Below are 27,888 nucleotides of genomic sequence, written 5' to 3'. Positions count from 1 at the left end.
GGGGGGCGCCATAGACTTTCTACAACACTGCTCACCGAGATCCAGTACATACAGCTATGTTATTCGGAATTAGTGCATTCGTCTGAATACGAGTTTTGTCTTCAAATTATGACTTTTGGAAAACATGCTTAAAATCATTCTTTGAGATTGCAACATTTAAAGGAATGTTTTAAGTAAAATATCTATTTTTCAAAGAGGTTAATCAATCGATTGATATGATTTGATCAGAACTACAACAGTGCGATACACGTGGGACACGGGCAGCTATTGCTGGTGTCGTGACCCACACATAATATATGTGATTTTGGATCCAAATGTATTGTGCAAAAGACAAAGTTTCCTTAGTAATAGTATTACTGACTGAACGTCAGGTTTAAATTAACAGTTTGTTAAAAGTCAACTGGCAGAAAGGTCTATAGTAATAAACCACGTGGTTAAAGAACAGTGACATCAAATGGCACTCCGTGGTAACATTTTTCCGTATTCCAAAGCAACGACAAGTTTTGGAATATTTCAGAATACGCATCAGCCACATTTTGAAGTGCAGCAAGTCTTGAAATGCTCTATGCGATTCTATCATACATCCAAGCAGGACTACATTTTGGAATACATCCTAAATGTGCATCAGGTATGTCTGAGAACGATGCTTAGAAGTTAACTTGTTCAACAAAAAACGCCCACCCGACTCAGGTACATCAAAGCAGGACTACATTTTGGAATAATGTACAGTATGTCCTAAATGTTCATCAGGTATGTTTGAGAACGATGCTAAAAAGTTAACTTGTTGTAGCAGAAAAGGTCTGCTCGGTTCAGACGCTGTCATCACGTGTCCTGCTCCACGTTGGTGACGTCGTTTTCGTAGCGGACGGGTTTGTCCTTGTGTGGAGATGACGTCATGTCGCCGCAGTACCCAGAATCCTTGTCTTCAGCTGGGGTCTTACTGATGATGCACTGCAGAGAGAGTGGGAAAACGTTGCTGATTTTTGTACCAAATGAACTTTGTTCCAACATATTTCGGTCGTGTGGCGTAACGGTAGGGTGTTCAGACCGGAACGTAATGGTCATGGGTTCAAATCCCCTGAAGCCACCGATGTTGTGCCCTTCCACACTCCACCAAGGTGCAAAAATGGACTTGTTATCTGTATATGGCACTTAAAATAAGTCATGAAAAACTCGAGGGCAATGCCACATATTGTCCTTGTCTGTCCAAAAGCAAATTAATAATAATTTTTTTAATAAAATTCGGACCGATTCTGAGCCAATCGACGGTTTCTGACGGGGGAAATATCGACTTCCAACAACCTTTGACCCTTTGCTGACGTCACACGTAGATAAAACTGAATGTTTCGCATCTACTTTTATGAGTCTAAACAAGGGACATTTTCTCTAACTATTAGAAAACGGGCTAAAATTACCGTAAGCGCGGACGATATCCGTAAACTCTCATTTGCAATGTAACATCAATGAAATAAACTATCGTCTCGGTTGCATTCCCCATTTTGATCATGTTACAACAATGAAGAAAAAGGGTTAACAAAATATCTCTTCATTCAACTTACACGTCCCTTCCGTTCCGCCATTGGTAGGTAGCTGGTTTCCGTTTCTATGGCAACCTCATCCTTCTGCTCCTCCTTCTCTTCTTCATCCGTGACGTCAGAGTGCTCACTCCCGACGTCCTCTTCCTTGGACATGGTGACGTCATCGTCGGCGCCTATGTCCCTACTGTAGTCGCGTTCGTCACCCATCGGGATGGCCTAGAAATGGAAAAATGGGAATCTGGATCATATGTCAAAGATCAGGGGGCTCAAAATTGACCTTAATCTTTGTCTTTTCAACACCTATCCACATATCAAATATCATAATGATTGCAATCCATCCAAAGGTTGTTATTAAGTTACGGTGACCACAAATATCAGGAAACATAAACACACATACAAACACACACATATTTCGGACGTGGGGTCATACACACACACACACACACACACACACACACACACACACACACACACACACACACACACACACACACGCACGCGCGCGCGCGCGCGCGCGCATACACACATAAACACACACACATACACACATAATTAAACACACACATACACGCACACAGAAGCACACAGACACACTAAGTCAGACACACAATAAACAAAAGCTCCATTTTTCATGGAGGTAACAAGGTCACTATCCACTAGACCATCACGTACCTGGAGCACTCGGGTGTAGTCGGCGTCGAAGTTCAAGATGGCGTCGAACTCGTTGAAAAGGTCGCTGAAGGACGGACGTTCCACCGGCTTCCACTTCCAGCAGCGCTTCATTACGTCATACCTGGGAATCGATAATGTCAATCAATCAATCAATCGACCGATACGTCTGACGTTTCTTGGTTTAACCAAAGAAGACTGTGACGTCATGTGCAAACACCATATATATATATATGGAATCATCGATGAAGGTTAGGCATCCAGGTAATAGGATACTCAAGGTAACAGTTACTTAAGCAACTAGATGGATTTTGTAAACGGGAGGTAGTGGATGCCACCTAAAACGTCTGACCATTTCCAAACTCATATTTGGAATAGTCATTCGCAGTTCTGATGCTTTTTCTTCAACCGACCAGTGCGGTGAGTGTGACGTCACGTGCAGACACCATATTTGGACCCGGCAACTGTGACGTCACGTGCAGACACCATATTTGGACTTGGCAACTGCGACGTCACGTGCAGACACCATTTTTGGGCTGGTTACTCACAGCAGGATGCTGCAGTCGTCCGGGCGCTCCATGCGGTACCCGTTCTTCAGCTTCTCCATGATCTGCCGCATCGTCATGCCCGGATACGGGACGCCACCTGGCGGAAAACGACGGAAACGAAACAACGTCGGTAAGGTTGGATAAACAACTTTTAGTGCAATGTTCTTAAGGAAATTTCCATGTGTTTTGCGTCCGATATTGTGTCACTTAAATTCTTGTTGTTCCACTTAATTGTATCGTAATATCTCAATTGTATCATAATATCTCTACCCCTTCCCACTGATCTCCGACAACGGGGAATGAGCCATTATATATAACTATATGATTTTATCATCATCATCACAATACGGTACAATATGTTATCTCTGCGTAGCGTCCCTAGCGTGGCTTTACCCATAAGAACACTGCTGCCGTTTGTAAATAGACGAAAACATGATAACCAGACAAGTGATGTAACAATGACGAATTGTGTTTTCTTCACAAAGCTATAGCATACAAATAATCTCGATTAGGAATAAAATCAAAATTGACGTACCCAGTGTCACCAGTTCATACAGCAGAACTCCAAAGGACCACCTAGAACACAATCCAAAAATATTCAATGTTATCATATCCATAATCAAAACAATTTAAGACAGAAAATGTTGTAAACAGTGATTTTAATCTTACAATAGTTATAGATATTGCTATTTCTTCCTTCCCACCTCTTAAATATCAAACACTTAATGCCCGGACAGATACACACAAATATCCATTCTTCCCCCGCACCTTCCCCCAGTGGAATGCCCTGCCTGACACGGTTGTGATGGCTCCCACAGTTGGTTGAGTCTTACCGTGCCAGGCTGGAGGCCTGCCCGCCTTAGCCTGGACCCCCCCCCCCCTACTTTGTCCCTCGCGGGGTCATCTGGGGGTATTACAGATGTACAGATGATGATGATGATCTCTAATTCTGTATGTACGTTCTAGAAAATGTATCGCATTCTATTTATTGATTGATGTATTGATAGATAGATTGATAGATAGATAATGTGATAGAGAATCTAGATAGACCAGTGAGTGGAGGGATACATACACGTCACTCTTAATGGTGCACCGCCCGCCGCCGTATATCCTCTCCGGACTGACCCACTTCAGGGGAATCTTTCGCCCCATGTTTTCACGCATGTATCTGGTGAAAATAGTACGCACATTCAATCGTCATTAAGCTAACAATTACAAGAAGGTAAAATGAACACCAATGATTTCATTTTTATGGGTAAAAAAACGTCTTGTCCAACCCATATATACTTCTAGGTTCTGGAAACAAACGGCTTTACCAACACAAATTTGGTCAGTTTTTATACATTCAAGTCAAGTGTGACTTTTAGCTGGTGTGAGCCATCTAACAGTTCTGAATGCGCATGTACAGTGTAATACACTATGTTCTAGTTAGGAATCGTAATGTGACATCAAATAGTCCTTTGTCTAGACGTGCTGGCTACATGAATATTGATTCAGACACTGATGCCTTAACCTATGAACTTATCCACAATCCCCTAAACTGTGAGGTGGCTTATAGGCCGGTTCACGGTTGGAAGTGCGCATCCGCGAGGTTAAAGTTGAAGACCCCTTACTTGTAAACAGTTCTTGTCTAGACCATGCTTGATCCCATGTCCAGATGTGTTTCGTCTCTGAGGCATTCAACTTTGACATATGATCCAAAATGCGCATGCGCAGTTCAAACCTCTGACCTGTTGACCTCTGACCTCCAAATAATGACCTTCTATCGTTGCATGTTGCTTTTGCAGTGTTATGCTATTTGAAGTCTAATGTTATGTAAGCGATGTGTTATGTGCTCCGTAATTGTACCGTGTTTTTTTTATGAATCCAGGAAGAGTAGATTAAACTTTCAGGTCTAATCTAATGGATTTCTAATAAAACATCAAACAACATCAAACAACTTGCAATGCCTACCCTCGATGGTAGATGTCGCTCGAGAGTCCAAAGTCGGAGATTTTGACCACGAGCCCGTCTCCGACCAGAACGTTCCTCGCTGCCAGGTCGCCGTGAATGAACCGCTTCTGAGACAGGTACTCCTGTCAACGACAAGCAATTGGAATCAGCGCCCACCCGGTGTGAACCGGTGTAATGGCCTAATGGGTAGAGTGTTCACCTTGCATACGGTAGGTCGTGAGTTCGAACCCCGGCCGGGTCATACCAAAGACTCTAATAATGGTACATACTGCTTTCTCTGCTTAGCACTCAGCATTTGGGAAAGAGTATGGAAGCTAAACACACACATCACTACCAGCGGACCAGCCCCCTGCTGTAGTGACTTGCACTTGTGTGGCCCAAGGGCTACAGAAATGGAGATGGGCGCCACCCAAACGCATCTGATCAAGATGTATGAGACACTTTTTTTAACTCTTGAAATTGAGAAAGGGCGGTACAAAAAGTAACCTGTTGGGGAAAGATTTTGTAACTACTGTATGTCAAAAGCAATGGAAGACGAAATACATTTTATCTCAAACTGCCCCTTTAATGATCAGGAAAGAAAATAGCTTTTTAAAGAAGCCACCAAAACTTACCACAATTTCCAAACGTTTACTGACGAAAAGAACACTAGAACCCTGTTAACCTCCCAAAACCCACTCATTACAAGAATAGTGGGTCACTTCGTCTTCCACTGCTTCAAAAAAAAGAAGTCAAACCCAAAAAGCGTTTATTGTATTCCGTAGCAGTTCTTACATTTGTAGAATAGCCATTTGTTTGACGTGTCAACATTGTTGATTCGCACTATCTGTGCAGTATACCCTCTCTATGCATTGTTTCATGTTGCCATTAGCCCTCGAGCAATAACTTACAAATAAAACATTAATTATTTTTCTCAGTTAGGAATTGTAATAAAATCATATAAAGGCGGCCAGTCTGGTGTAGTACAACAGAAAACCGCTGGGAGGTCTATAATCAAAATTGTCATTCGCTTTGCCAACACCTACCGACATACGAAATATTATACAGCTTCGAAGATTTGAAGACAGGATTCGGACATTGGAGCTGATGTTGTTAAAAGCTTTTGATGACAAATTGTATCAACTTCTGGTGCATTTCGCATTCAAATGTGTGTGTTATAGGGTGGTTATGACATATATATAAATTACGACACGGTGTTGTCCGCATCACCATCGGCCATTTGGCTGGTATTTCCTTACCATGCCCCTCGCCACCTGTCTGGCCACCTGGTACACGCCCTTCTCCTGGAACTGGTAGATCGGATCCTCTTTTTGTGCCGCCGGCTGCAAGGAGAGAGAAAAAAAGAGCAAAGTCGATTACTTAATGTCCATGTCATTGAACTCAGACTTAGAATTGCAATGAGGCAACCTATGTTTAGTAGGATGTGTCTGGATATACACTTGGCACAAAAGTTTGGAAACTTTACTTTGGCTGATCATATTTCCGTTGTTTCTTGATCAATTGCAGGAAAGTTAGAACTTGATGTATAAACAATGAAATAGTTTCCAACATTTCTCCCCCTCCCTTCACAGAGAAGTTTCGAGTCCGAGAAGATCATGTTGACCAGTGCAACACAAGAATGAATGAATACCTCTATTATACACATATACCCACTGGGTTAAGTACAGGTTACAACAAAAGAATAGTATACAGATACATCTATACATTGTCAAATTACTACAGGAATTATAAACTACATAAATTTGACTTCTCCTCGCTTCTTCGTTCTAAATGTAGTAAGCCATAATTGCACTTAATAGTAGCCAATTCAGGAAAGGCTCCAGGCGAGAATAGGTTTAAAGGGAGCCTATATTTAATTTTCTGTAGAAATCAGCGATTTCATTCCACAGAATGCGAAACCAAACAGCTTTAAGTAAACGTACAGCATAACCGGTGCATTCAACGTAAACTAAAGCGCAACTGGCGCCTGAATCTAGCGTAAAGCCGACCGAATTAAACGTATTACACAGCCGCTGCCATTCTGAATTTAGGGTAGATATAGATACGGAAACAGGCAACGTCCAATGTACAGATAAAGGGTGTAGATACGGGTACGGGCACGGATACAGATACATGCCTGGCGACATTCCAAGGGGAAATAATATTAAATTTCCGTATGGAATGCATTCCACTACAATAGGAACACATCCAGGTATATGCACAAGAACAGATACAAATGTACATGGGCGGATACATTATATACAGATACGAAAACAGCTACAGGTACACCAAAAATAATTACTCAAGCAACTGGATAAAATTTTGAAACAGTCAGACGTTTCAAACAGCATCCACTTTCGTCAGTGACTGAGGTACAGATAGGTACAGATAAAAGCATAGACTGAGGTACGGACCTGTCGACATCCCCATAGGAAGTGCAGCAGGTCTCCGTACGGCATATACTCCACCACTATGTACAGCGGGTCGGACATGGTGCAGCATCCACGCATGCCCAGGATGTTCGGGTGCGGCCCGATGTCTAGGATGGTTTGAATCTCGTCCAGGAAGTCTTGCCGCTGCTCATTGGTCGGGTGATCTGAGAGAGAGGCGCTCATTGGTCAATATACAGTGTGTTCATCTGACGTCACTGGTTAAAACTTAATAAATAGAACGTTAAGTCGTCGCCATGTTTTGGAATTTCAAATTTTGGACCTTTGATATCCAAGTCCCCTTATTTTGTCTGTCATGTAGCTATAGGGAGGCGCTCATTGGTCAATAAAGTGTGTTTGCACGTGACGTAACATACTGTAATTATATATTAGTGGATTGGTGAGGGGCATATGTCCAATTCCAAGCCAATCCAAGGTCATTATGTAAATATCTACACAACTGCATGCTTGATAACAAAAATATGTACAAAACATATACAGAGAGAGAAGCTTCAGATTCTTGTTTTTTTATCATTACGGTAAAGTTAGTATTACAAAGTAGAAAACCTACCTACACACAAACCAACAAAACAACCATTTAGATAGACCGCTCTTGAGTCTTTCCCGGACCTACACCAAAACAACAACAATATCCCACACGCTACGACCCTTAGGCGTCACCAAAACGTTTTAACGTATCCCCTACCTGGTAACGTCTTCACAGCGAAAATAATCGTACTCCACAGACTCCGCCCCTGAGGCGTCGCCCAAAATCTTTAACATATCCCCTACCTGGTAACGTTTTGACAGCGACCGTGACTGGCAGCGGGTTCTTGTCCAGACCGACTGCGATTGCGCGGAACACCAGTCCGAAGGCGCCCTTTCCGATTGGTTCCTTCTCCACGTCCAGCAGACCGCGACTGAGCTCCCATTGGCCGAAGTCGTGCTGTGGGCGGGGCACCACTGGTGGCTTCCAATCTGGGGGGAATTGTGGGATTGCCGTCACGTGAGTATAACGTAATTTAGCGTCCGCCATATTGGAGAGTAAACAAGCGGGTGGTGTAGCTGTTTGAGCATATGTTTATATAATTGTTTTCGTCTCTTTTTTTCCTAGTTCCATCATTGCCGTCGAAGTAAGTGCCAATTTCAAACAAACTATGAACGAGCTTATACAAATAGATCAAGCGTCACTCAGCTAAATGTTATACATGTAGTAATTCGGCAGCGTTCTAAGGGAGTGGTTAGTTTGAAATCGACTCAGTCGCTCATGAAAATTTGAACAACGAACTGAGATATGTCAGTCTCCAGAGTATAACATTCCTTCACATTTGTGCCAAATTTTAACTCATTTGATGAACAAATGAGCCTGTTATGAAGCCACTTGCAAAACTTATTGACTCACCCTCGTAGAAATATATCAAGTTTCACTCACCGGATTTGGGCATGAGCGGGAAGAATGTGAGGCCTGTGTAGGTCTTGGAGCCGTCGCGATGTCTGCGGCACAGACAGAAGGCTACGGCGGACCCCACCAGCACCACCACGGTGACGACAGACAGGGCGGGCAGGACCGACACTAGCACCGAGCTGCCCTCGCTGGCGCTGCGGTCGTCCTTCCACGCCTTCCCGCCGTGCAACCACGCGCAACGGTCTGGAACAGAACATGCAGAGTTTATCGTGAGTAAATAAGATTAAAACAAATGACTAGAAAGGCACTTAACACGACTTTCCTCACTCCACCCAGGAGTGAAAAGGTACCTGACTTCGGTTGGGGAAGGTCGTATTGAGGTCACTTGCTGGCGCCGAATGACAGCCGCCCAGACCCTTGCGACAATTCGAAAAGTGCAAGTGTGGCGCAAATGTGTATCTGTTGTGAATTATGTGATTGTAAATCCTGCAGCAATTCAGCACTGGCTGCCATTGCACGGGTAATCCCTGACCAATAAACCATTATTATTTAGATGCGCATATTTTTTTTTGTGGCTTCCTTGAGAGTCACGCCTCGATCAAACATATCGAAAGGAGTAAGGGTCCATCCCGGTGTGAAAGGATCAAACCTTACAGTCCGTTCTTACGCAGGTTATTTTTATGCCTAATGGTAGTTTACGGCTTATGCCACGCCACCACGCGCACCGGTATGGAATATAAATAGTGGTGGTGATTGGTTTATTTAGCGACAATAGATAAAACCGGCCTTGCAGCCCAAAAAAGAATTGCACCGTAATTTACAATCATAAGCTTAATATATACAAAAAACTACGGAATAAAATATACTTATTTGTATGAAATATGTCAGATCTCAGTCATCATTGTCACCATGGTTAAAAGTTGATATGATGTGAGAGTTACTGCATGACAATACAGCTAAAGGCAGGGTTTCAGTTCGACATGTTCGACACATCAAAATGTACTATCAGAAGAAAGAGTTATCAACACAGGAATTAAATGTTCTAAACTTTTTTTCTTCCTAGAACTATCGTATAGCTGAACGCGTTGCTACAAAGTATAGTAGGGGCATCCGCCATAGCTTTAAGATATAAACAAGGCGCCAGATGTGACAGGTCGTTCAGTGTTATATAACCAGCTGCTGTGTTGTGACGAAGTGCGGTTATACCGGCTATACAGATTCAGTTTAACACCAGAAATTGCTAAGACTTACCTGTGCTTGACAGGGTGGTGTTGAAAGTAAGCCGACCTTTGTTGCCGTACGGCGTCGGGTAGTCGTGATGACTCATGTTCAACAGAGGGGTCACCTGAAACCACACAACATCTGCATTCATAAGCAGCACATTATCCCCTAAATGATAATTATAAACATTTTATTAAAAAAAAACTATTTTTACACAACCAAGAGACTTATTCAACCGACGTTTCGTTGATCATCTGTCACTTTCCTCAAGGCAATTCTATCTGGTTCACATTGCACTGCAGCACAGGTGTCGCTGCTTATAGATGCATTCCCAAACGTAAAGTATTTGCATATATACACTGTTACAGGGAACACTGTTACTGTTTCACGGATGTAAATATTTATCATTGATGAATCACATACAAAAGAACGGACAACGTGACGACGAACTCAAGTCAAACGTCGCCACTAAAGAAAAAAAAGCGCAATCATAAAATGATCAAATAAACTGTAGAAAAAGACATCGCTCACATTATACAAAAATCAGCTTAGAGGAATTATCTATAATGCACAATGTCCAAACTGCCACCCCCGGCTGTACCCTCTGTCAACAGACGACGTGTATTCGGAACAAGATCGCCGGATACTTACGTGTAGTTCGTAGGATTCCCCCAACTTGAGCTGTTGAATTTTGAAGTACACGGGGTCCAAGGGGTCACGCGTCGAGTTCTACAAAACACAAACGAGTATGTAATGTTCTTGTTTTGTGAATCCTGTCATTTTCAAAACCTTTCTTAACAGTAACACATAGCTTTCATGATGAAGGATACTTTCCCCAATTTGTTTTTGTTTCGCTCGCATTAATGTTGCCAATATTCAAATACGTATGGCCTTACCTCTACAAATAATAGTCAAACAGTGTGTGCTCGTTAGCCTCCACCAGGCCTTCCAACAGCCGTATGAATAGTAGAATTCGGCAAACAAAGGAATGATTGGCCAGTAGAGTCAGTCTACGGTAAGGTCAATGCACCTGCGAATGAAACCCCCCGATGGCCAAATTCCCCTGGCAAATATTCTCCCTATTAGCCGGCGTTGCAGAATCCTTCCGGCTGTTTTCCTTTTCAATTACAGTTTTATCATTATCATCATTTTTTTTGCTACTCCCTATAGCCGCCGTGGTTAGTCAGGTAGAGACTATGTGCTCGTTACCTCAATAACAAATTGGTCACACTCTACTACAAAATGGTCAAACTATACGCTCTCGTTACCTCTATTATGAACTGGTCAAACTGTTCACCCTTGAATTGTTACGTCGAGTTTAAAATGGTCCAACTAAGTACTCCTGTCACCTCTACTATGAAATGGTCAAACTGTACGCTCTTGTTACCTATACTATAAAATGGTCAAACTGTGCACTCCAGATCGTGTTACGTATGGTAAAACTAAGTACTCGTGTTACCTCTACTATAAAATGGTCAAACTGTGCACTCCTGATCGTGTTACGTATGGTGAAACTAAGTACTCTTGTTACCTCTACTATGAAATGGTCAAACTGTACGCTCTCGTTATCTCTACTATAAAAAGGTCAAATGTGCACTCCAGATCGTGTTACGTCTGGTCAAACTAAGTACTCGTGTTACCTCAACAACAAACTGGTCGAACTGCGCGCCCTCTGCCACTGAGTCTCCCTGCTCCAGGCGGATGACGTAGCGGATGATGCTGTGCGCCTGCGCGACCTGGACGGGTCGCAGCCAGGAGACCACCGCAGTGAAGGAGGCGCCCTCCGTGCTGTTCTGGCAGCTCAGTCCGAGTAGAGTCATGTTCACAGGCTCGCTCGAGAGCACCACGGCTGGAGGGATGGAAGAAATGGGAAAATGGTTTTAATATAAAGAAAAAAATAAAGAAAGGAACACGAAACAGTAGTGAGTCGGACTAGTGACACACTGTTAACTTCTGTTTTGAATCTTTATGGCAACAAGCCAACAACACAAAACACGTGGGGCTCTGGGCATTACTTGCTGGTATCGTACACCACACAACACACAATGAAGGAGGAATAAAATCAATGAAAACAAGAAATATTTCAGCTATCTAGGGGTACTAATTGAGTCTTCAGGAGATTACTTACGTTGGTTTTCACAAAATTCTCGGTCTCCCGTTGAAGAGTAGCAATCTGGAGGGAAAAAAGAACATGGTGCCATTCACCCGATGGTGAGAAGTATTCAGTATCGCTGTAAGAAGGGGCAGATGTAGTGGAGAAGCTACCAGAACATTGGCATCTAACGTTCCATTTGTTCAGCTGACAATCTCGAGATTTTTAAAGACTCCGAGCTTTGTCGTCCGCCCCTAAAAGTAAAAGCACCATCCTTAATCAACATCCTTGACAGAGACAAGACTTGATCGGTCAAAACGTTGGGTATGTTCAACTTTTTGTGTTCGAAATTACGGTTCAACTTTGATCCAGACCACCCTCTTTATCATTTAGAGTTAACTAAATTCAGTACACACCTGCTGTCAAAAACATGTGTTTTACTCCTCTCCCACTGTTCCCGTCGAGGAGAACGATAACCTACATGAAAAAAGGCAGAGTTAACATTTAGTGTCAACGTCGCATATCTTTTAGGAAAATGACATCGTTCCGTATATTCAACATTAGAGATGTCATTGTATTTCAGAACTTTCCCTAATTTCCATTTCGTATAGTTATATCATTATCTGATTAGCGAAAGTCCTGCAGTTTGGTCAGTCACCGCATGAAAAACAGCTCCCCTCCATGACGTTACACAGCGACAAACCGCGCTTGCGCCGTGAGCTCAAGGTCAGCGTTCGAAAAAATGGCGGACAATTCGTGTGGCGGGAGATTTGGAGTCTTGGCACTGCTTCTGGGCAAATATACTACGTCATCCCACAAATATGCCTCCATCCCTACCACTCTGAATGTACAGAAGTTGCTATTCAACTTTCAGAAAAAAGTTGTTTGAAGGTAAGATGGTTTGAAGGTAAGAAGGTAAAAAAATTACTGTCTGTAGTATACGTACCTCAAATTCATAGTCGTGTGAAAGCCTGACGTCATCATAGGTAAACGACTCTGCGTCCTGTAACGTGACGGAAGCAATGTTTCAAATTAATGGGCGTCATCTCTACAATTAAATTGATCTCGATAGTTTCTTTTACTAATTATAGGAATTATTGAAAGCAGTCAGTATTGCCCTGATGAAGGTGACAGACAGTCATAGAAACAGTTGTAAAGCTATAGCTCTCTGTACCAACCTGACGAAACTATTCACGGATTAAAAAGAACTGTTTAAAAACGTTGCCATTACCGTGAAGCTGTAGCCTCTCTGCTCCAGTTTTTCCCGATCTGTCAGGGATACCGTGGGCGGGGAGAAGCTGTCCGGGAAGAGCCAGTCGAAGCCGCCGATGGGCAGATCGTAGTCCAGCGGGTCGTCGCGCGGCCGGGAGTAACTGAACCTCTCCGTAAGTTTCACCATGTAACCTTCTAGTCGCGTGCCTGAGGAAAACATTGACAGTGACAGTTTCATTCCTGACATCTTTCAAAGACAAGATAGCCTTCATGTACTAAATGCTCACCATATTCATCATCTCTTAATACTTGGAACTGAAAAGTCACATTTAAACCACTTCCAGCATCAGTACCCCCGTCAGTGTGGCAGAACCTTCAGCAAGTTGAAGTTGGCCGCCTGTCCCAGAAGAAGAAGAGCATACGTACGGAACATACGGTAATGCGTTGGTCCCATTTCAAATCCGGGGCCCGGCCGGGCAGCTTGTTGGAACGAAAAATATGATATAAAAGACAACAATAGACACAAAACGTTAAAAAAAGCCTCCTAACCATATATTGTGTATTTTCTTGATGTGCATTTTTTATCAATTTTTCGGCCGGGCCCCGGGTTGAAAATGGGACCGAAGCATAGTGGGTGCTTATTGAACTTAAAAAATGTTTAGCTAGTTCATGGATTGTTTATCGTCGATCAACTGATACATTCATACGTGTTTTTTGTTTTTGTTTGTTGATTAATAAACAATTAACAATAATCCAATTATTGAAGGTTTGGCTGGCTTGTTTACTAATCGAGTGATTGATTTGCCGATTTATGATTATTCATTGAGTCTGAGTCATTGATAGAGTGAGTATGAGTGAGCAGGGGAGACTGAGTAAATTATTTGACATGTTCTAAACAAGAAATTGAGTCGTGTCATCGAACATATTTTCATTATCACAATTCAACATGTGTAAGCATGTGATATCTCTATATTTAGAAATTATGAAGAAAAATGCAAGACACATCGCCACCAACCATTGGGCCTGTCCCATGTGACGTTGAGATCGAGAGTCCAGCTCTCGTTCTCGCGCTGCACGAGATTTTTTACGTGGATTGAGCTCTCCTCCACCTCCGGTACGTCTGTAAGCACAGAAAGAATATTGTCTTAAACATATACTTTATTAATTTCCAAACAGATCTAAAGGATTCAAAGGCCTGCAATAAAAACTCCTTTTGCCAATTGGATCTGCTGGGAGATTAATACTTTAACTCAACATTTTTGACCGTGTACACTACATCATCTATGTTAGTGTATCCGCAACTTTTGATAGGCTAAGTGTAGAATATACATATATTCAAAATCAACAATGATTGTACAGAGGAGTTTTTTTTTCTACCGTAGTAAAAGCACCAAATATTTGTGTTTTCTGAAACAACAGGTAATGGCTATAAAAAATAGTTTTTGTCTGTACGCACCCGAGAATACAAACTTGAACACTATTTAAAAATTTGAATAGGCGATCAACACGTATCCAAAGCAAACAATATCATTGGGCTCATGTTTAAATGGTTCTACCTTACCCCCATTAACATTTTGTGTATTTAGACTTCATTTCCCCCTTTCTTTACGAAGTTAAAAGCACATGCTGGTACATGCTATCGGTACCACTAGGTTCATTTTTCCCGCCACACGTTGACATGGCATTATACGTACAGTGAGTTCCCTGTCGTCTGATCTCTCGGGTTTATTTTCCGTCACGTCGTCTGTGGCGGGGGTCATAAGCCTCCTAGCGGCTAATGGCACAGAATGGATGTGCTATTCTACACCTCACGACACTTAGTTCTAGTGGGACATACATTAGGATGTCATGTTACACTCGTTGGTACCTCCTGCCAAGGGACGATCTCATAGGTTAGTATTTCGTCTACAAACGGAATCATTTTGGCAGCCAGATGTAGAATCAACGACCAGCAGCAATGTAGAAGTCGCAAATGTGGCCCAAAGTTTTCATCGTTCTAGTTGAAATTTACACACGTAAGTACCTAGTTCATCCTCCAAGCAGATGTTGGGAGGCAGAATCGTTCCATTTTACGGCAAAAACCAGCAGGAGGAAAATGTAACAATTTTGCATCGTTGATCCCGTGGTGGGAACGACAGTCGTCTAAAAATGTCAAATATTTGTATACTTGCTAAAAACCATGCCTGAGGGCTGATGGCATGTACATTATTGACGTAAAAGTAAAGTACTGGAGTACATGTAGATAATATATAGATATATATACATACACTTTGAATGCTTAAGTTTGATGCTTTAGTTTGAAATTTCAAACGACGGTTGATAGGAATTTGTTAGAAAAACAGGAGCAAAATATTTACATTGTGTGCGTTTCCTGTAAACACGCGTGGCTTAGTACTTAGTACCCGATGTATGCACAGTTAATAGAGACCAGGTATACTGTAAATGCAGAAATGCTCGCGGGGATTTAATTTCGCGGTAGAGAGAAAATCGAGTGTTCGCGGTGGTTGTGAGTTCACGTTTAGAGCAATAGTATGGAACGGCTTTTCGCGGTGGTTTTAAGTTCACGGTAAAAAGTTCACCTCGAAGCCGCGAACATGAAACCACCGCGAATATGTCTGCATTTACAGTATATTGTACAAACACCGCCGTTATTGGAACCGCAGGCCAGGCTGACAGTTTGCAGTCCTCTCCAAGTCCGCCATTTGTCAAGTCCAGTGGGACAATGACTACCTACATCCGGGAACCTGCTGCGTGCGGCTCGTACTTGGAACTCTCTCTGACGTCACCAGATGCGTCACGAAGGGGTCACGAAGGGGACTGTACGTTGACTACATCTGGGTGAAGCTTGAGAAGGCGCCTTTTAAGGATTGAAGACGGGGAATCAAGGGAAACCACCAAGTTCCCCAAGAGAGTACTAGTACCGTATTTCCGACATTACAGCACTTTTCCCTTTCCTTGACCGAACTGATAAGAAGCTATTTGTCAGCATATATTGTTCCTGCTTGGGTGTGATGTGTGTTATTGTAGTTACAGAAATGTTCGCGGTAGTTTTATGTTCGCGGTTAACTCTTCACCGCGAACTTTAACCACCGCGAAAAGCTGATCCATTGTGTGACTGTAGCACTACTATTGTTGCAAACGCGAACTCAAAACCACCGCGAACCAGGCATTTTCTCCCTACCGCGAAATCAAATCCTTGCGAACATTTCTGCATTTACAGTATCTTCTTCCTGCTTGGCTGTGATATGTATTATTCCTCTAATTCATTTTTTTTTTCTTTAAAGCCTGCTTCACATCACAAAATCGACGCCAGTTCAAACGAAATATCTGAGCCGGAGGGGAAAAATCTCTTCCAATCTGGACGCACGCCCGACAACAGCTGCTACTAAAGACTCACAGCTTTTTCTGTCACCACGCAAACTCGGTCAGACTTTAATTTAAAGCGGGAGGAAGGAAGCGGGCTGAACATCCTCTTCCCAGTCGTAACGACCCGCGATCCTACCGTGTGCAACGTCCTAGTCATGGCAGTTTGGGCACAATGCCGATCAAAACAAGTTAAACTATCCTCTGTTTACAGAAATGTTCCGCATTCTAACTTTCTAATGTTACCGCATATCCTCTCAAAATGTCGGTACAGTATCCTCTTTTCCTGATATTCACTGGCGTTGCCACTAGCTATCCTGGTATTCCTGGTAAAACATATTATACTATATGTATAGCTGCCGAGTCTCTTCCGTCTTCGTCCCCCTTTTTTGCGTTATAAGAGGACGAAGAGACTAGGCAGCTTCAAATAGGGATACAAGGGGCTACGTTGCCACTGCCAAGAAGATAAATCTGGTTAGGAATCGATAGGCAAATAGCAGTGGGCAACTCTGATCCTTGAAAAAGCCACACGAAAGGCGAAACTAGTCGGTGTGGGCTCGAAACATGTTCTAAAAACAAACAAAAAATTAAGTCGTAAACGGGAACTCGTTATGCGGCTACAGCGTCTTTTCTGAAGATATGGCGTTAGTGTGTACGGTTGGCTTGAGGTTGTCCACTACCATTTGCCACACGAAAGGCGAAACTAGTCGGTGTGGGCTCGAAACATGTTCTAAAAACAAACAAAAAATTAAGTCGTAAACGGGAACTCGTTATGCGGCTACAGCGTCTTTTCTGAAGATATGGCGTTAGTGTGTACGGTTGGCTTGAGGTTGTCCACTACCATTTGCCTCAATAGTAGTGGAATGAAGTTAAGGTCGATTTCTGGACGGTTCTACGAGAAATGAACCAAACCAAGGAATCTGAATACGTTATCATCTCAACCTGTCAGCGTAAACTATATGCTTTATGTAGGCTGGGCAAATAACGTTGTAGACTTGCTTGAAAGCCAACTAAAACGTTGTCAAAAGCATAGCTTACGTGCACTAGTGAATGGACTTCTTGGAAAAAAAACAACTATGGCTCCAACACCACTCTTTATTAGGTCTTTAACTGTTTTAGAAGTCAACATTATAACAAAATTGCATCTTAAGAGCATGATCTGGTTACGTTCGCCAGTGAAAAATACATTTCCGCTGAAGTTTGTTTGGGTGAACATTTCATCGTGTCACAGGGTTGAGGAACGTGATGCATTGATAGCATTAAAATTGATTTCATAACAAATTGCATCTAATAACAACCGACAAAGCTTCCCTAATGGAAAATCATAGCGCACCAAAGTAGGCGTGGAATTTAATTATTTTCCATGAGTTATTACACTGTCCAAACGCCTGTCAAAGTGCTGGACCAAATGTTATTAATGTGTTGGGCTTGCGCACCAAATGCCTTGGACACATAATTACTAGAGGGAGACTAGATAAACATAATGGACCTAATTGGAAAAGCTACAGCAGGAAATAAATAGCCCTTTTACAGGGTAGTTTGTTTGCATATCTGTAATGATATTAGTAATGACTGGACATTTATTGGACGGTTTTATGTACGGAACACCGACGGCGTTTCGGACGTGCTTGACGACTGTCGATCATAAAAAAAAACGGCTGAATTTTGAAATTAGATAAATGCTAAGGTGTCTCTGAAGCCCATGTCGCCGTGACATTCGGAACCCACGACTTGGCTCCCGGCTACTTTACAACCAAGGTCGGCGCTGAGTTGGGAGTAGCCTGGAATCTATTCTATTCTAACTCCAGTTCGGTCCTTTGATCCAACTAGAATATTACTTTCCCGACTTTGATTCATTCATTAATTTCTTTCTTTCTTTCTCTCTCTCTCTCTCTCTAGAAAAATAAATAAATTGACTTGACCTGACTTGAATTTCAAAGTTTATCGTCAGCAGGCACAGGCGACCTATTTCGCAACCTCGCCCAACATAACGGTTTTGGGTACGTTTGCAGACTCGGGAATTTGATACTTAATTTGATATAGCAATGGTGGGAACCTTAGCAGCTGAACAATAGACAGGTTGTCACGTACGCGTCCTGACGTCATGTCCTGATGTCAGTCTTTCCTGCCCTGCTAGATAAATTTAATTGTTAAATACATGCCAAAAATACTAGAGCTATTCTAAGCATTTTATAGATTTTATCAATGAAATTTCCTTCCTTCACATTGGATTGCTCCCTCATGCTTTTTTCTAGTTTCTGTATTTTAATAAGTCTTAACAATTGTTAATAATTGCTATTTGTTAAATACTTGCCAAAAATACTAGTGCTATTCTGAGCACTTAATATATTTTATTAATGAAATGTCGCTACCTTGACACTGGTGGCTTGCTCTCTCATGATTTTTCAATTTCTGTATTTTGATAAATGTTAATAATTGCAAACTGTTAAATACTTGCCAAAAATACTAATGCTATTCTAAGCAATTTATAGATTTTATCAAAGAAACTTTGCTACCTTGACATTGGCTTACTCACTCATGGACATGGTGCTTTTTTTAGTTTCTGTATTTTAATAACTTAAAAGTTATTTTAAGAGACTTCCCAGGCCAAAAGGTGGGGTATGTTTACGCGAACTGGAGATAAGAAGCCGAAAAAGTTCGTGCCTGGTATAGTACTGTAGAGAAAAACGCTGTGAGAGTCATTCCGCGTAACAAACGGCCCTGCTTTACCGTAAGTGCCTTTAAGTTCGCGAGGTTTTGATTTCGCGTTGGGGTGAAAATGGAGTGTTCGCGGTGGCCTTAAGTTCGCGTTTGAAACAATAGAAGCGCTACAGAAACGCAGGCAGATATGATCATGGTAGTTTTGAGTTCGCGGCGAAGAGCTTACCGCGAACATAAAACCACCGCGAACATTTCTGCATTTACAGTATCAAGGAGAGAGAGAGAAAAGGAAGGAACGTAGGAAAGGTAAATAGGACTGGAGCTGAAACAAATTGCAGGATCGCAAAAAATGATTACCTTTCTAGCAGGTTGTGGTAGACATTGTCGACTGTCAACACTCTAAATGCTGTATGTAAACAGTAATCGGAGTGGCAAATTTTCCACCCCATTTGACGACCGGAACGACCTCCCGACGGTATCGCACCACATACAATCATCGCTTTGCAATTCTGTGGTACAAACTGCCCCGGGCTTTCTGTTCATGAATGTAATAGTATGCGTGTTGCATAGCCTTGACCAGGCCTTACTACGAGAATATGGATCTTGGTAAGTCGACAAAAATGGGAACTACTTGGCCAGGAGAGTCATTCCGTTGTAAGGTTACCATTTCCCCCTTCGAAACTCTACGGTGGCCAAAATCCCCTGGCAAATTATTCTCCCTACAGCCATCGTAGTAAGTCTGGTAGATACTAGTAACTATACACTTGGCCCAGACACAGCTGAGGTTATGTTGGCCCTATTGCTAGGTTACCAAGGATGGGTTCGAGTTTTGATGGCCTGTCTTCCCCAGTGCCAGTACATTGTGGTCATACGTTTCACAACATCCACAGGAAAGAACCGTTGTTGTCTTTTATATCATATTTTTCGTTCCCACAAGCTGCCCGACCGGGCCCCGGATTGGAAATGTGACCTAAGCATAACCCATTCCAACCATATTCCAACCACTTGATACTCATGTCTGTCATGTAGAAACCTAATCTCCAAGCAGATGTTTGAGTGGAAGATTTTTGACTGCATCCATCTCTGACACGGTATCGGAGAAGCCTGGCAGTCAGAAATGTAGAATATTACGATCTTTCACCGCACCAATCCACCCTAACATCTGCTTGGATATTTAAGAGAACTAGAATGGAAACATTTTCGGGAAAATGCAGGATATTCCCCTTCCATTACCTCAAATATGACATCCTTAGCATCGGCTGTAAGGGTATTATGAAGTTTCTGCATAAATTATGCAAATGAGGTCGCCATTAGCATAATTTATGGTCAGGTGTGTTCACCTCTCCTAAAGGTACCTACATCTGAAATATGACAATCGTAGCCTTTACGGTGAGGGACATGCATAAATTATGCAAACGAGGCCCTCATTAGCATAATTTATGGCCAGGTTTTATTACCCTTCCTAATGGTACCTACATCTCAAATATGACATCCGTAGCTTTCACGGTAAGGGAAATACAAGTTTATGCCTAAATTATGCAAATGAGGTCCACATTAGCATAATTTATGGCCAGGTGTATTCGTCTTTCCTAAAGGTACCTACAACTCAAATATGACATCCATAGCTTTGACGGTAAGGAAAATTCAAGTTTATGCATAAATTATGCAAATGAGGTCCTCATCAGCATAATTTATGGCCAGATTTCCTGACCTTTCCTAATGGTACCAACATCTCAAATATGACATCTGCAGCTTTTACGGTAAGGGAAATAGAAGTTTATGCATAAATTATGCAAATTAGGTCCTTATTATCATAATCTATGTCCAGGTGCATTCACCTTTCCCAAAGGTACCTACATCTTAAATATGACATCCGCAGCTTTTACGGGAAGGGAAATATAAGTTTATGCATAAATTATGCAAATGAGGTCCTCATTAGCATAATTCATGGCCAGGTGTGTTCACCTTTCCTGAAGGTACCTACATCTCAATTATGACATCTGCACCTTTTACGGTAAGAGAAATATATGTTTTCCATACATTATGCAAATGAGGTCCTCATTAGCATAATTTATGTCCAGGTGCATTCACCTTTCCTAAAGGTACCTACATTTCAAAGATGACATCCGCAGCTTTTACGGTAGGGAAATACAAGTTTATGCATAGATTATGCAAATAAGGTACTCATTAGCATAATTTATTGCCAGGTGTATTCACCTTTCCTATAGGTACATCTCAAATATAACATCCGTACATTGTAACATAAGGTACATATAACTTTCTGCAATACCATTAGTAGAGCTGCCACCGCACATCTACTTGGTTTTTGACAGAAGAAGAAGAAAGAAGAAGAAGAAGAAGAACAGGCAAGCAAAAACAATATATCCCCCTTCCCACTGGAAGGGGAATATAACAAGGAGCAACATGTGTCATCGGATGTCCGTCAATTTTAGAGTTTCATTGAAGAGAAAGCTTCCCGTGTGACAGATGTTTCGCATAACTGTGGCATACATCACAGCAAGAAAAACGCTACATCAACAAACCTAGGCTCTTCCTTTCAACACTTCCCCGTACTAGTTCATGGTTAGATAGAGAGTCTCTCTTGTGAGGTAATACTATCAGAAGCCTCCATAACTCGGACCGCTGAGGGGCAGTCCCCAGGCCACAGAACGCAGCGCTATCGTTTCTGAGAAGCAACAGCTACTCTTGTCTGTGCCAAGTGCGTAAATTCTTCCGCTATCGAATGAAGTTTATGAACAAAATGTTTTCTAGTGTCTTTGTTTTAAAGCGCCCCTTACTTGTGACATTCTCTAACGTAGAGGCCTGTCAACTTGTATATTTTGATATCTAGGGTTATGGTGATACAAAGAATGATAGCGAACCTTTGAAAACCATTGCTCTGACACATGAACTGAGATACATGTACAATCTGGTGGGGGAAAAAAAACGTTTGCAACCTGTGACATATTCTAAACGCCTAATATTCCCCAAAATATATGTCATAGATATAGATTGCACTATCAGCCAGCAGATAAACAACAGAATGCTTAACGGCTCAAGAGCACTCCTTAAAATATATTTATGACACAAATTGAAGCATGTGATTCCCTGAATGGCATATAAAGATGTACTTTGCCCCCATTAACAAGTAACCATGTAGGCCTTCCAACGTGTTTTCCATGTGACCTGTCTTGTGACATGCCACACCTTTAACAGCTATCCCCAGGGTGGTATATGAAATATACTTCACAAATAACTTAACAATATTTATCTATTTCACCATGGGAAACATATCGCTTACTTTTTTTTAAAGTGCCTTGGGCAAAACCCAAGAACAAGAGGGAACAAAAATAACACAAATTAATAACTGATACAAAATATCAGTAACTTAAATAACATGCACATAATAAAGTCATATCAAAAAATGAGTGAAACAATGTTGTAATACATCGTAATATATAATGCGGGGTTTCTTGGATATGACTTTCCAGGTAACGCGTATTGGGACATGTTTTCAACCCTTTTAACTTTCCCCGATGGAGCATATTGAGGTACTACACTTCCAGTAACACCTTAACCTTTAGCACACTAAAGTAGCCGTTTGGCACCCAATTCCCTATTGGTTACAGAGTTAGGCAGCAGGGAGAATGCGGTCAAACCCATTAAAATGATCCCAAGAGGAGACTACAAAAGTACGTTACGTGCGGCAACAATTTAGAAAGCATGGCTTCCTCTAGCCTCCATAGCAGGCTCTATATACATGGGCCTTTCTGTAGGCTCTACCAGGCTCCAGACGTGGCTGGAAGGACTAGAAATAGGCTAAATAGAGGAGTTGGCCAGCCGATAGATAAAATTTGCCCGACGAAAATTGTTTTTATCGTCTGACCAACTCCTCTATTAGGCCGATTTCTTCCTTTTATCAGCCACGTCTGGAGCCTGGTAGAGGCTAGGTCGTCTGTGCAGCCCGCCCACAAACGACCCAGTACAAAAAGAAGTCATTGGCAAAAGTGTATGACAAGCTCAACAAGACTGGCAATGATAAAAAGACATTGCCATGGCGACGGTGGTTGTTGTTTTAATTTTTACTGTACCCTGCTTAGGGCACAGTGATAGGTGGTGCTGTTCATACAGGATTTCTAATGAAAAGGGCTGACTGGGACCTGTTCTACTGGACAAATACAGACACGCACACACACAGAGACACGCACACACACACACAGACAGCGACAGTTCCGCTAGATTCTACCAGGCACACCCCACTGCCAGAACGAACATCGATTTCATCACAGCCTGATCATGACAACTGAAAAGTCAGCCCACGGACCGGGTTCCCACCATACAAAATGACTATTCTACTCCGATAGGACTGCTGTTTACATGAACAACATGTTAGGCCAAATATCTTCACAAATTTCAACATCAAAGTCCACTTACCAACAGACACAGCATACATCATGCAACAGCTTGTAAACTTATGTTCCCTGAACTATAAAACTAAGTCCTCTAGAGCGTGAATGGCCAGGGATGTTAGCTAAGGATGGAATGCCAGAATGGAATCCCAGGATGGAATGCCAGGATGGAATGCCAGGATGGAATACCAGGATGGAATGCCAGGATGGAATGCCAGGATGGAATTCGAGTCCCACTGGAATACCAGGCACACCAGTCATAAAGGAATTTGCCAGTAATTCCTGGAGCCCTAATGAAATGCCAGTCTGGGAATCTTAATCCACAGAAATGTGGTTGTGTAAAAATGTGTCCCATGTGTTCTTGGAAGTGTACAGGATTATATCAGCAAGAAAGTGGCATCTTATCAGCAGGATAATCATCTAGTACTAGTACAGCTGGCTTGCTAAATTTCCTTGCGACAGTGAAATTTTTCATTGATCGATCTGGCTTGGACATGTTCCCAATGTCATGAATGAGGTTAATGCCCTTTAATTAATCTGCCTGTATAGGTAACTGGAGCAGCGTGTGCACAATCGTTATCAGTACAGAGTTGATGCAGTTATGACCTGTTCCCCGAAGAAATACATTAAATCTTACAGTTGTAAGGACCAGCATTAGGGCATCTAAAAACATTGTAACAGACACACATTGTTTTAGAAAAGAGCAATACAAAGTATTACTGTAGAGCTGAGGTCTTAAATGGGTCATGTATACATAAGCCTGGCACATCTGGTAGACAGATGTAGCCTCCTGTCTAGGTTATCTAGGAGGAATGTCCCGACGGAAGGCTTTCTGTCTGACTAACATTCCTAACATTCTTATTGTCTTAATATGCCTATGGACACATGCCTGTACAATTCCTAGAATAGTTGCAATCTGCACACAATACTATATCATTTGGCTCGCCCCTGAGGCGTCGCCAAAAAGGCCCAGAGACTGAGAGAGCCTGCCATGGAGGCTAGGCTTCCTGGACCTGTGCAGCCGGCCCACAAACGACTCAGTACAAAAAAAATTCATCAGCAAAAATGTATCATAACTAAGCCCTCAAAAGGCCAAGAGCCTGCTACAGAGGCTTCTCGGCCGTGCCTCTCCCATTGACCGATGTTGCAACACGTTGCCCAACCATTACACATGGTTACAGGTAGCCCCAGGAGACCGTTATCTCTCAGACTTCAACGTCGACAAATTCTTGAGAGGATTGTTATCGGACATGTCAGTTGTAAAGGGGATTTATACGACGTTTTATTTCCCGCTCATACCCTTTAATGAGTCACAAACCAGTCCCGGTAGTATGTTCATAGGTCAGAATGTGAAATACTGTAAATGCATTTGAGTTTGCGTGGTTTAATTTCGCGGTAGGGAGAAAATTGAGTGTTCGCGGTAGTTTTACGTTCACGTTTGAGACAATAGTCGACCGTAGGAGGGCAAAAAATATCGCCGTGGTTTTAAGTTCCCGGTAAAGAGCGTACCGCGAAAATAAAACCAACGCGAACATTTCTGCATTTACAGTATGGTCATGTTTGTGGAAAGATGCTAATCGTGGCGTGAGAAAAAAAACAAAGCACTTAAGCAGTATCAGCATTTTTTTACTACACTGCCTCTTTAAGTAGTGTACTTTGCTGGTATTGTAAAATAATATTAACGTTTTCGTCGACAAATTTGAAGACCGTCATCTGCTTTTGTTACTGCCTATCCCACATTTCTAAAAGATTACAACAAAGGGAAGAAAAAATACGAGACGTGGATTTGCTCAATTATAAACAGGACATAAGAAAGCGCATCAATACTGCAAGGCCTCAGCTCAGCCAGTTAAGTTTTTAGCTAGCCTGGATACCAGACCACCGCGCTACAGTCACTAATCCTTCGGCAGGGGAAGCAACTTGCCCAGCCACCACAGGTAACACACGTACGAACCCCTAATGTATCGTCTAGCGCGAAGGGTCTGGTATCCAGGCTAGCTTAACTTTTAGCTAAGAGGAGATCACATTCGTGATTAGAAAGACAACTACTAGTAACGTTTCACTATAGTGACTCTTACACTGTAGTAAATCTATTGCAGTAACGTTTCACTATAGTGACTCTTACACTGTAGTAACTCTATTACAGTAACGTTTCACTATAGTGTCTCTTACACTGTAGTAACTCTATTACAACTCTGTTGAACCCTGGAAGATTAGTCGTAATTCGACTAAAGGGTATCGCAATAAACCAATAAACCAATTACAGTAACGTTTCACTATAGTGTCTCTTACACTGTAGTACCTCTATTACAGTAACGTTACACTATAGTGACTCTTACACTGTAGTAACTCTATTACAGTAACGTTTCACTATAGTGACTCGTACACTGTAGTAACTCTCTTACAATAGAGCCTGTCAACTATAGAAGCTTACGTGACTGCTAACGTGTAGTATCATATTCACGCTTTGTTCCACACAATTGAACCTTTAAACGCCCACGTTCAAGTTCAAACAACTGTCACAGTGTGAACTACTGTTTGCATAAATCAGTGCTTTATATTGCTGAAACCAATGGTTCACATTTTCTGGACGATTCAACCATTCATTTCATTACTACTTCCCTTATTGTTTGATCATGTCACCGTTGTACACATGTTCACACTACAGGTGACAGGTCAGGATCCATGTGACTCGGTGTAAGTAATTAACTTATATTAAACAAACTTATACACGCCTAGAGGTCAAGCAAACTCCGTAGCAGCCTCTGAAACCTGCGGGTAGAAACTTAATTGGAACATTCCAAAGTCGTGCTCCCTTTATGAATTTCGAGTACCTTAGGAACCATACAGTTATCGGGTCTTCTAGCCGGTTCCTTCGGCGGCCTAAAGCTCTAAGCCCGCCGACACAAATTAGCACAACGGTGTAGTTCTAGCCCGAGAGTGGACTGTGAGTCGACCACAGTCCACTTCCCGGGCTACAACTCCCCGGAGCGTTAATTTAGATCGGGCGGGCTACCTGTCTCGGGTCGCTGAAGGGACTCGCTAGCGGCCCGGTCCTAGTCTTGTTTCCCAGGGTAGAATTGGAGAGGAAACAACTGAACGGTCCCCAAGGTTCAAGCGAGTCAGACTGAAGTCACTTCCGGTGACACAAACTTGCGAAACATCGTCTCAAGTTCTCAACCCCGAAAAGTATACATCTTAACATCTTCTGAATTTTAAAGGCACAATTTCAATCAATTTCTACATCAAACAGAAGAAAAAGTTGCGGCATGGCAAACTTTCATAATCTCTTGGACAAACAGGAACCGACAGTTTCGTGACGTCATGATATACAATCCGCCGATATCAGTTGCAGCGCTTACCTCATCAGTACAAGTGCAAACAGATTAAGATTGGATCTCACTAAATCATACTGTCGTTCGCACATGTGCCTCATTGATAAATGTACACCGTGGGACGCTTTTTGTTCGTCTTTCTCCACTAATTATCTACCTTCTGGTGTAACAAAAAACGACTATTTTATCGCGTGATATCAAAGTTGCCCTATATTTTGATATCAATGTGGGTCGAGTCTTAATTTGTGTTTGCTGGGTTCGCGATAGGTTAGGGAACAAATAAAAAAGCAGACTTTGTACATACGATTGGGTTGTAATTAGTTTGAGAAGAATCAACCAGTGATTAATAGAGACTCTGACCGAGTTGTTGCATAGTAAGTTGATCCCTTTTTAATATTTTGACATCAATGTGGGCTCAGTCTTAATTTGTGTTTGTCGAGTTCGCGATAGGTTATGGGACAAACAAAGGAGCAGACTTTGTACATACGATTGGGTTGTAATTAGTTTGAGAAGAATCAACTAGTGGTTAATTAATAGAGACTCTGAGCGAGTATGAGTTAAGGGGGAGGGGGGCATCTCGCCACAAACTGACCGATCAAGTTCCGGTTTGACAAAACTAAGTCTCTGGCAGTCTCTGTAGCCTAAGGCGAAGTGGACTTCTCAGGAAGGTGACGTGTTCTTTTAACATTCACGTATGAACACAACAGTATGACTTGCAAGAATGTCTGGCATCCAACGGCGAAACAATAGCTGGGAAGTGTCTCTTTTTGGGGGGAGGGTGAGGGAGTGAATTCTAAGACGCAAGACTTCTTCTTTTACTAACCTGCGTCGAAAGCAGCCTCGGCGACTCCTCCGTACAGAACCAAGACTCCGACCACCACCGCCAGAAACATGGCAAACGTCTTCTATATACAAGTCCCTTCCTTCCGAGACTGGGACTCTTCTTCAGGAGAGTTGATCAAACCCAGAAATGTCTTCTTCTCGCGGACTCCTAGATCGTTGTTTTTGAGGAAGTTGCCCGCGAACGCAGTGCGTATGGGGCACAGCTGGTTTCAATACTGGCCGCAAGGCGTA

The 27,888-nt window shown here is 42.3% G+C and overlaps 1 protein-coding gene across 1 annotated transcript; it reads right to left on the bottom strand.

The window, feature by feature from the left end:
• Positions 1-29: 29 nt before the first annotated feature.
• Positions 30-27,888, bottom strand: LOC136427191 (fibroblast growth factor receptor 3-like). Its single transcript, XM_066415966.1, has 20 exons — positions 27,638-27,888; positions 14,062-14,166; positions 13,066-13,253; positions 12,781-12,837; positions 12,251-12,311; positions 11,871-11,915; positions 11,383-11,591; positions 10,394-10,471; positions 9,773-9,866; positions 8,549-8,764; positions 7,909-8,094; positions 7,102-7,283; positions 5,947-6,030; positions 4,709-4,830; positions 3,828-3,923; positions 3,291-3,331; positions 2,756-2,852; positions 2,211-2,331; positions 1,560-1,754; positions 30-951 (listed from the first exon to the last, which is right to left on the bottom strand). The coding sequence occupies exons 1-20, from the start codon at positions 27,705-27,707 to the stop codon at positions 823-825; spliced, it is 2,376 nt and encodes a 791-aa protein (XP_066272063.1). The 5' UTR covers positions 27,708-27,888; the 3' UTR covers positions 30-822.

This window comes from Branchiostoma lanceolatum, chromosome 2, assembly GCF_035083965.1.
Source record: "Branchiostoma lanceolatum isolate klBraLanc5 chromosome 2, klBraLanc5.hap2, whole genome shotgun sequence".
NCBI lineage: Eukaryota > Metazoa > Chordata > Leptocardii > Amphioxiformes > Branchiostomatidae > Branchiostoma > Branchiostoma lanceolatum.
This window is presented reverse-complemented; position numbering and strand designations above follow the sequence as displayed.